An 11,422-nucleotide genomic window follows, 5' to 3' on the forward strand; every position below is an offset into this window, starting at 1 on the left:
TATATATATATATATATCCATCTTCTTATATATCTGCTTATCTATCTATCTCTCGCTCCTTTTTTCGACTTTTTTTAATGCTTTTTATTTCTACCATAGTACAGGCATGGAACACAGTCCGTCTGCGGGAGGTCGTTGTTAAGAGAAAAAGAATAAAAGAAAAAAATAATAATTAAGAAATAATAATAAAGAAATAAGGATTAAAGCGAGGTTATAACATTATTCGTTATATGCTAGCCCACACACAAAAAAGGTTAAACATAATAGTAAAAATACTTATAATAAAAAACAAACAAAGTCTTAATCGTAAAACGACAAAAAAGCGGATATAACAAAAACATATTATATACATCTATATATATAGGAAATTGGAGAGAATGAATTGGAGGGGTCGAAAATTGAATTACATAATTAGGTCTAATCTATATTTCCAGGCGTGGCAGACGTACTGCGTGAGCGCCCGAGCATCTGTGCCATCCAACAGATTTAACAGTGTTTCTAGAGAGAGAAAAGATCCCAAGTGCAACAACCTGATCTCGCCCAATATTCAGCCATTAAATGCAATGTTGAGAATTGCACAGGCATATAACACCTCCTTGCCCCTCAACTAAAATACAGAGTTCAAGTTAAGGGCCTCGCAACGGGTTTTTAATAGCCATCTTAAGTTTGATAGATTAAGGGTAGTTAGGTTCTCTCTCTGTAGATTAAGTAAGGAATGAGTCAGGTCCTTAAATAAGGAAAAGTTAAACGAGGACAGCTCAGATTAAGCAATCGTCCCGATGCCGTTCCTTGAATCTAGATGGCAGACCTAAAAAAACAGCTGGCCAATCAGCAAGATCCCTGAAGATGATCTCAATAAAGGTCGAAACGTTGGTACAATAAAGAAAATGTTTTTTTGAAACGTACATCTCACCAGACCGCATCTCACGATTTCTGAATAACCAATCAGCAAGGTTTGCGTAGGTGGGACAGTTTACTTCAAATCTTTGAAAGAGCGTAAGCCATTTGGCATACCAGGCGTTTGTATTCCTGATGACTTCGATCGCAGTTATTTTACCCAATTTTATATAAGGGTAATTCAAAATTATGGAAATAAATGAGAAGTGAAGTTTTAAGGTATATACGTAAATCAGGTCGGTGGACGTTGCTAAATAAATCATGTAGTTTGCGGTAGGGTTAGGAAGATCAAATAACATACGACTAAAAAATCTTTGGAACTTCTCGACTTCTTCATATTGTTGATAGCCCCAGATCTGGCAACCGTAACAGATGATTGAACGACATACCGAGTTGAATACATTAAATTTCACGTGGATCGGAACCACTTCCGGTTTCATCAATGGGGTTTTTAGAGAGCAAGCTTCGCATATTATATTTTCTTTTTCAGTTGGTGAGGGGAGAACGTAACTCCAAGTATTTGTATTCGTTCACACTGTCAGGTTCCACTGGGTGCAATATTATTCGAATATTTTAATATTATTTTTTAGCCCATGCGCGTTATCCGTATTTCGACTTTTTATTTTGTCCTTTTGACTTTGTCTTCCTATCAAAATCCTTTTGCCCTTCTTTCACGAAACACATGATCTCACTTATGGATTAACAATGTGTGTAAAAGTTTATCTATGTCTTTACTTTTCGGTCAATGAGCATAGTTTTAGTTACTGTTTTTGTATTTGTAGTTATTAAAGTTTTTATTTACAGATTGGATCACTCCTCAAGTCGCATAACCTCTTAATTTTCCTTTAAACAACTCGGTGCTCTTTTTAATAAAAAAATTAATCCGGAAAACGAAAGATAAATTATCATATTACATGGATATTTCTTTTAAGTCGTTATTTAGAGAAACGGCGCGAGCCGGGGTAGTGATGCGTGGAAAACTGCCTCGGTTTTAATTAGACCGGTGTGCCCAAGTCTCAAAAAGGTCGGTCTTAAGAATGGAAAATCGTAATATTTCCGCTGGGGAATCTTTCCAAAAAGATGGTCACCCTGCCGTGGAGGACGGGAATAGCGGTGACAAATAGTTCAATAACGGCGAGCCCTCAGAAACGCCGCCTATGTTGACTAGGACCGTCTAATAGACCGAGGTGACAACTAATCTCCCGTAATGTGAACGGTCTATTTGGAGTAGCATCGGACCAATTTGGACATGGGGTTGTCAACTTCCAGGGATATAAATTAGAAAAAGGGCCGGGCAACACATGTCCTCGTCCTGGTTAATGTCCCGTCAAAACTTTTTAGACCGCCCCTCCTTTAGATCTGACTTTTACAAGCGCCATTTCGGCTTCAAACATGTTTAATATTAATCTTTTAAACCTAGAATATCTGAAAACACTCCTTTAATTATTAAATTAAGATGAGTTATAGTTTAGTTTACTCACAGATAAAATTTCACGCTCGAAATAATCTAATTACAAATAAATTACATTCTCCTCACGTCAAACAAAAAATTTACTACCGCAATCCTGTAATAATATCCAAGATTCATGTCCTATGAATAAATACGCTGCCAACAATCTCCTTTATTAATCAAATGCTATTTAACATAAAATTTTTTTTTTTATTCTTTTTTTAGCCCCGAGCACATGCGAAATATACAACACACAATCAATAGGCATTCACACAAATAAATACATTCACACCTATATACATCGCATTCATTCTATTTAGAAGATGGAGTACTCAATATTCTTCTATCGACCTGCATACAATAAAAATTAAACTAATTGGGGTCGATGGGGGTACTTTTATAAATTCCGCCATTGGCCCATGCTACGTACATAGTTCGAGGGGCGATGGGGATGCTATTTCGCCATCAGCCCCTCCCAATTCACTCTAATAAATACACTCACTTATACAAAACAAATCAACACAAAACGCGTTTTGACAGCTGTATAAGATTTAAAAAAATCGCAATTCCACTTAAAAGCGGAACAGGGGACCCTGATACTCGCTACCGTGTCCGAGAACCAATATTAAATCCGGCGGCATGCCTACACGCTCTCTGTATGGAGCCAAGCCATGATACTCCTATCAACTTTAATTCTTAGTAAAATTTAATTTAAAAAAAGACGTTTCCAACGCAAAATTTCTCTCAAATCATCAGGGGGTTTTGTACAATATCATATCATATCAATCAGCCACTGTTTTGGCCAATATTACACCCATAGATATGAAAGTAAAGGTATCGGAAAACTTATATCATGCCATAAAAGCTTCACACATTGGTACCCACCCTCGGTATGAACCCGATGTAGACCTACCACTGAATCAATGGAGACACCCGGCTCAGGTGGAAAACAATTTAGATGAGGATTATAACACTTCATGCTTCGAGGCATACACAGATGGTTGTCGCATTGACGAAATGGTGGGATGTGCAGCAGTCATTCAGGACGGAAACCAAATAAATGTTTTGCAAAGAAAGTTGGCATGATGTATCAACAATAAGGCGGAGCTACTAGCAATTAATGAGGCCTTAGGATGGTTTTTACGCTACAACGGTCATGGTAAAAGAACTCTACAGCTGAAAACAGATAGTGCAGTATCCCTTGCTGTGGTTCAAGACCATACAAATTACAACCTAACTGCAGAATCAATTAGGAATACGTTGTGGGAACCATTGAAATATCGATGCTGGAAGATTTTCTTGAGGTGGGTCAAAGCTCGCGTGGGACACCAGGGGAATGAAAAAGCCGACGAGCTTGCGAAAGATGCGCAAAAAAAGGAAACTTAGCAATTTATTTTGCAAAAGTACCTCTTCCCTACATTAAAATACAGGAAGAAAAGCTAAGCTTACAAAAATGGAACGATATGTGGGTAAAGGCAGATGAGGGCATAATTACAAGAAGCTACTTTCCATCAGATCACGACAGAAGGAACATCTTTGACCACACGTACAAGACAACTGGGGCACTCTCGGGACACGGGAAAAAAGAGCATATTTGCAACGCACGCACATCAGCGAAAATGCAGGCTATCCTTGTGGAGATGGGGAACCGACATGGAAGCACATCATCAGTAGTGTGGGCTGAACGAGAACAATAGGTTCCCCTTGATTAAGAGCATTCTGACTTGTGGAGGAACATGGCCAGAGGATGAAAACAAGTCAGCCAATACAAAGAAGACTTTCTGAGTTTCGTTATTTCATTGGATATCAATAAACTCTAAAAATTTGAACCTATCGTTAGTTGTATCTTTAGTAATTAATTTATTGCATGTAAATAAGATTAATTTATTGCATTTAAATAAGATCTTGAACACAATAGTCAAATTTAAAGAACAAAAGAAAAAACGTTTGTGGGTTCAAATCCCGCTCGTGACACTAACTTTTTCATTTCAACCAGACCTTTCATTACAAGATTAATTAATTAAAAGAAGTAATTTGGTCAATCAGATCACTAAATATAATGAAAAGAAAAAATATTGATGTAACCGAATACAAAGTTAGATCATATTGGGAATGGGTTAAAAGAAAAACAATAAAAAGTCCCCCACTGTAGGGTTACTGCAGTGGGACAAAAAAACTCTAATTCTGTTAATTTATATTTATTATTAAATTCATTATATTTAGCGGTCTATTAACCAAATTACTTCTTTCAATTAATTAATCTTTTGATGTAAGGTTTTGATTGAAATGAAAAAGTTAGTGTCACGAGCGGGATTCGAACCCACGACCTTCGGCTCAATATGCTGCAGTTCTTTCTTTCTTTTTTTTTCTTTTTTACGAGGGTTCGCAAAAGCAGAGGTTATATCAACCCTCGGGGTGCTGATGTTTTTGAAAAAAATCCCATTTGTAAATATGTCTGGTTCGAATGCAGGGCCGCTGGATTCGAACCTGGGACCTTTACCTTACAGTGGTGAGCGCCGTGTCAACGCCTAAACCGTTGCGACCACCGACACCCCAATATATGGCGCTTTTCTAACCACTTGAGCTATTATGACCGTTTATTTATTATTTTAATTCTGTCCTATCATTTTTTTTTACTAAATGTATTTATATATAATTTATAATATAATATTTATATCTTATTTAAACAACCAGATTTGATTTAATTTTGAGATGTGACAACAATTGACAATATTAGAGAAAGCTATCCATGACAGCCGTTCTGGGTTAATTATTTAAAAGGTCCACATTCTTTTTATCCGACGACGGGGCAATTTTGGGGAATGAAGTAATTTTCTTCGTGTTATCTTGTAATTTACTGTGTAAACGTCTGTAATATCTTTTGATGTGTGAAAATCATTAACATATGAAGATCTCTGTGAAGTGTGTTATTGCTTACATAAGAAGAAGTAAAAACAATTAGTCGTAAAATCTGTTACTGAAAACTTTCTAGTCTTTGAATATTGGAATTGGGTTTGAGTAGGTATGGGTTCAAAGTTTTGTTTTTAATGATAATTTTGATTTTCTGTTTAGTAAGTAATAAAGCGTTTTAAACCGTTTATTAGGGCGTCGGCGGACGCAACAGTTTAGCGTTGACACGGCGCTCATCACTGTAAGGTAAAGGTCCCGGGTTCAAATCCAGCGGCCCTGCATTCCAACCCGACATATTTACAAATGTTTTTTATTTCCAAAACGTCGGCACCCCGAGAGTTCATATAACCTCGCAGTTAAAATACCCTCGTAAAAAAAATTAATTAATTAAGATACATATAGGACGCGATGTTATACAGCAAAGAATTTTTTATCATTGTTTTACCCAAATATTTAAATGAAGAATATATTAACTGTAAAGAAAGATTAAACCGAGAATATGACAGAAAAATGTATTTATTGTACGACCATCGCACTTGTAAATCAATTATTTAATTTTTTATCACTTAGGGTACGTATATCAATCAAGTACAATAAAAAATTGTATATAAGAAACAATATTATACAAAAAAAAAATCAAAGTAAGGCAGAGGTCCTTTGAATGGCTATCTTGGGAAAATGTGCTTTTGTCTGGTGTTCCAGGTTATAAATTAATCAAAAATATGCTTGACAGTAAATTTAAATGAAGTATGCACTAACAGTAAATAAATAAACTTTTCAAAAACTATTAGACCTAGGATATGAAAACCCATAGATAATTCAAGTAAGATTTGAAATACTTTCCTCTCCTTTATATTTTATTATTCATCAATCAATCAAATAAAAGTATATGCTCAAATAAAGTCGTGATATATATAGGGTGTTTGGCTACTTGTCTTGCATACTTTGCTAGCAGATTCTAAATTGAAAATGGAACCAATAAGTCTTAATTAACTGTGCTCTGAATGTCAACAGTTTCGGAGTTATTCCCCTTTTTCTGACTTTTGAAGATTTCGCGATCTTGCATTGAATAAACAATGATAACTCCAAAATGGAAAGGTTTTGGACAAGTCCGTTGATACCATTGAAAACTACGATAAATTTCCAACAAGATATACTAAACTTAATACTACTACTTAATACTAAACTTGTAAAAGTTTCAATTAATTAATGTTTTTTAGTTGAGATAAAAAGTCAATGGTACGAGCGGGATTCGAACCCACGATCTTCGGCTAAATACGCTACTGCTCTACCACTTGAGCTATCGTGACCTCGATCCACTCGGACACTAACTTCCCATCTCAACACCACCTTTTGAGTTTTCCCTCCTTTTTGCCATTTTTCAAATGTCGTGTAATCGGATTGGATTCTCGGCGACAAATGACAAAATTAACAAAATAACCTTAATTAATTGTAATATATTAATTGGTCAAGCGGACCACGAAATTAGTGAACTTGTAAAAATAGGTGAAATAATCATTTTACTAACGAGAACTGATTTTTAAAAAAGTCTGTTTTTTATTCGTGTGTGCGGATTCCAAGTTAACCTCCTATCAAATCTAAGTATGAAATAATTAACTTCGAATTAAAGAACAGGTTCATTGTATAAGTATAAGGTAAGTCTGACTAGGGTAAGTCTGACAGCGGAGTGTAAAGGTGATATGAGTGTGTGTACTTTGAAGGATTAAACTTCATTTTACAATGATTGCTCCATTTTTCAATTGTTGACATGTGGCTTTATAGCGGAAGCTTGTGTAGAAGCTTTTTAATATGGCGGTGTTATCTGCTTATGTGGTGGTAGGTGGATTCTTATTTGAGCGCTTGTCAGGAGTAAAAATTTTGGACAACAATGGAGCGAGTATTGACCCCTGTGGAACACCTACGAGCACTCCCTTCATTTCAGAAGTTTCCGAACCCGGGTTTACTGCGAAAAATCTCTCCTCGAGGTACGATTTTAAAATTAGATTATAGGCCTGGGGTACAAATAGTTTCCATTTTTATAATAGTTCCCATGTCTACCTAGTCGAAAGTCTGAAACCTAAAAACACACCAGTCCCAATAAAAACCTCTATGTTTGAAAGTACTAATATAAATAATTTTTTGTGAATTAATTTTTCAAATAATTTAGAATTGTTAACTAAACTAACGGGTCGGGAAAATGAAGTGGAATTTATATTTTATTTGGCTTTGTGGTCATTTCCAAGAAAATTTCCATTGAATGGGAAAGTATGTAGTGTATAAATAATTAGTTTTCCTTCCCTTTTCCTACATAAATAATATCTTTTGACACGTTGAAAATTGTTAAATGTTTGAAACTCTTTTATAGTCCTATTAGAAGCATTATTTAGAAGTATAGCGAGAATGAAAAATAAATCTTTATTTCTACATAACTTACAAATTGGTTTTGATTTTTTTTAAATTGCTACGTACAACATCACAAAGACAGCCATAAGATGTTTTAAACTAAAATAAACAGAACACCAAGTTTAAAACAAAAACAAACAACAAAACAGACAAATTATAAAAAATATAAACGATCCAGGTAAAGGTGGATATGTCTAGTTAGATAAAAATAATCCAGTCAACAATAGACTAAGGAAAGTACAAAACAAAATTAATAGAAAAAATCTGACAAAGAATTTAAATATATAATGAGCAAGGTGCATATCTAGTAATTTTTTAATTATGGGTATCGACTTGTTTTATTCACTTTTGACATCGGATCTGTTTGGGAAAAATTTCGACTATGTTAAAAGGAAACGGAACATAAAAAACGTGCCCGAAAATAAACGTACAAACAAAAACTGAAGATAGCGAGAAGTCGAACCTGAATTTTCAAAAAGGCAAGAATGGGCACAAAAATGAACCGAAATCGAGAGATTCAACACACCCAAATTTCGAGAAAAATCTGATTGTTAATTGTATGTTTATACTTTTCCTACTTTAATTTTATAGAGAAATATACATGAAAGCTATTAGGAAATTATTAAATGGGCAAACATGATACGATTTTTAGCTTCAATAATTCCATCTAAGGGTTATTATTTCTATTTTCCGGCGACTTTTAATATATGAGGGGGTAGAAAAAGAGTCATAATGGCTCATCCCTTTCTTGGTGAAGACGTGAGCGTGCGAACCTCTTTGGAATGATTCATCCCTTAAGTAATCCCAGGGATGAAAAGAAGTCAAGAGAAAATTCATTAGCCGTCCAGGGTCATATGTTTCCATGGCAAAAACATGTCTCCATTAACCTCGTCGGACGCCGCTTTCCAGGAGCACGGGCCAAACAATTTCCAGTCAATTACCCCCGTCGCCCCTGGAAACCGGGCGGCCATTTTGAATCAGTTCCATTAGCCGGGGGTGTAATCGCGGATGAGAGGGACAATCGGGAAGACGCTTATGTGACTTATTTACATTGCTAATTTGGGGGAGGATTTACAAGGGAATATAAACAGAATCACGATTCCCTTCATATCTCGAAGATGATGGGATCCTGGCGCGGACTAACGGCTAAGTACCTGCACATTCGGATGATGAAGATCATCATTTCAGTGACGAGTAACAGAAAGAGTTTATTCTGTATATTTCTTTTAGAATCATTCTTGTTAAAATAAAACCAAACACTAAAGTTTTTCATAAATAGGTAAAAGGCTTTACAAAACGATACGATATTGAAACATTTTAAAAAAAACGTAAGCGTGCCGAAAAGGATATACAGGTAGATAAAACATGATATTACAAGGCATTAAATAAAATAAAAATCGAGGATGTAAACAAAAATTTATATTAAAAAAATTAGAACACCTCAGTATTTGGAAAAAACCTACATCAAAAGAAATAATGAAGTAAAAATTGTAAAGATATTATATAAACGGTCGTAAAAAAAAAGTAATAATAATAATAATGGAAGAAAAACAGCGTAGTTCAAAAAAGAACAATACCTCTTTCAAACAACCAATACAGTACAAATCATGAACAAAATATCAAGGCATGTAAAAACCCAAACGTTGATAAATTCCTAATTTTAATTCGTATTTTTACTTGTCGTTTCTATGGTGATGATTTTCGGTGTTATTTGAAATATCTGCGATATTATCAAATAATGTTTTCATTAAGTGGTAAAACTGGTGTAATCGTCGCTGCAGCTGCAGCATTAGTTGGTGCGGCGAGTTGGTTTATCGGCAGGAAATATTGGAGAGATGGTGAAGAGGAGATAGAAGAAGGTGTGGTTTATGATGAGCAAGGTAATACATTTTCATTGGAAGAACTGAAAAAGATAAAGTTGGACAAAATCAAAAGTAACTGCAGAGGAGTTAAATGCCAACTTATAGGAGACTTTATGGAAGTGCCGAACAGGGAAATACAGGCGATTCTTGGCAATAAACAATTAGAAAATGTTTTTTATGCTGCTGGCCCTTTTATATACAAGAATGGTGGTTTGCCTGCAGTGCATAAAGCACTGGAAGACTATGGAGATGTCGTGGAGCGGACCAAATGGTATGCATCAGCAGTCAAAGCAGGAATAAACCCGTAAGCACTTTTTACACCGTTTCTTATTTATATTCTTTTATTTATTTATTTTTTATACTATTTTTTTCAGCTATTCGTGAGCAAATAGTGCCTGCAGTATCTTTTGGCTTAAATCAAATTTTTGTTTTATATTTTTGAATAAATTATAGAAATTAAAACGATTTTTTTCATGCATTGGTTTTCTTATTTTTTTGTTTATTAAATATTACTACCAACAATTTTTGTAACAAGTAATAGTGTCGCTTAGAAACATCTCAAAATCTAAAAACAGAGTTGACAACTGGTCATAAAGCAGGGTTTACGAATTGAATTGTAATGATTGCGGTATTAGATATATAGAACAAATTTCTATTAATTAATCTCTATGTAAGGTATTGGTTGAAATGAAAATTTAGTGTCACGAGCGGGATGGTTCACTGGTCAGAGTGGATCGAAGTCACGATAGCCCGATTGGTAGAGCAGTGGCGTATTGAACCGAAGGCCGTGGGTTCGAATTCCGCTCGTGACACTAACTTTTTCATTTCAACCAAAAACCTTACATAAAAAGATTGATTAATTGAAAGAAGTAATTTGGTCAATAGGCCACTAAAAATAATAGATTATTATTATTAAACTATCTTGAAAGTTCGTTGGTGGAAAAGCTAATCTCGAAAACGTTTAAAATGTTAAAATGACAAGTACCAAACGAAAAGGACTCATTAGTAATAAAATGATAGCTGATTTTTGCCACAACTAATATTTTGTAGTACATCTTTAAGCCATGCCCTTTGAAAGGCTTAAACAATATCATGAGTGTTAAAAAAAACAAAAAAACATAGGAACCACAGATGCATCAATAAACTAATAAGGAGAAGACAAATATAATACAAACGACATCCCTTCATAACTAAAACGTCATACCAAACTAAAAAGTTTATATATCAAATTAGCTAAAAAAAAGTCGTCAAACACATTAAAACATGGAAAATACAATGAAACCAAAGTATAGATTCAAACAAAAAATTAAAACTTTATGGTTAAATTAATACTTTACGGGTCTCGACCTTAAGAAAACTTAAGAAAAATACGAAGGAATAAATATTTACAGCACAGAGAAAAATAGATCGAAGAGAGATAAACGTAAAAATTAAGGTTAGCAAAGAAAATAAAAACAGAAAATATCCATACTTGCTTAGTGGTCATAATTGACCACATTAATTATTCCAATTAATTATTCATTTTATCTAAGGTTTTTGGTTTAGGTGAAAAAAATAATGAATTGGAATTAGAAAATATTTTGGTGGATTCGTGAGGTCAAGAATGAGGTATTTTAGAAAAACACCTTTTTCATTTTTTTGCTGCAGTTCGACCTTTATTCGGGTCATCTTCAGAGCCTGGGTGAATTACGAAACATATATTGATTGGAAAATATACAATACAGATGTAAATAAAATTTTGGACCAAGTCTTTCCTAGTGACATAAAGTGTGGTGCTATTCTAGTGATGTCATATTGGTTTTTGGTTGTGAAATTGGGGGACGCGGCAAAACTGGAAAATTTTCTTGGGTCATGGGTTGTTTTATTTAACTCAAAGGAAGTCGAGAGAAGGGATTTTCTG

At 34.5% G+C, this 11,422-nt stretch overlaps 1 protein-coding gene across 1 annotated transcript; it reads left to right on the forward strand.

The window, feature by feature from the left end:
- The first annotated feature begins 9,335 nt into the window (after positions 1-9,335).
- LOC106664461 lies at positions 9,336-9,940 on the forward strand. The gene is made up of 2 exons (XM_014390160.2): positions 9,336-9,826; positions 9,897-9,940. The coding sequence occupies exons 1-2, from the start codon at positions 9,399-9,401 to the stop codon at positions 9,904-9,906; spliced, it is 438 nt and encodes a 145-aa protein (XP_014245646.1). The 5' UTR covers positions 9,336-9,398; the 3' UTR covers positions 9,907-9,940.
- The last annotated feature ends 1,482 nt before the right edge of the window (positions 9,941-11,422 follow it).

The sequence above is a fragment of the Cimex lectularius genome, unplaced genomic scaffold, assembly GCF_000648675.2.
Source record: "Cimex lectularius strain Harlan isolate CLEC.00 unplaced genomic scaffold, Clec_2.1 scaffold8, whole genome shotgun sequence".
Taxonomy (NCBI): Eukaryota; Metazoa; Arthropoda; class Insecta; order Hemiptera; family Cimicidae; genus Cimex; species Cimex lectularius.

Excerpts from the sequence above, each read along its gene's own strand:
- LOC106664461 (XM_014390160.2), top strand. The coding sequence starts at position 9,399 with ATGTTTTCATTAAGTGGTAAAACTGGTGTAATCGTCGCTGCAGCTGCA.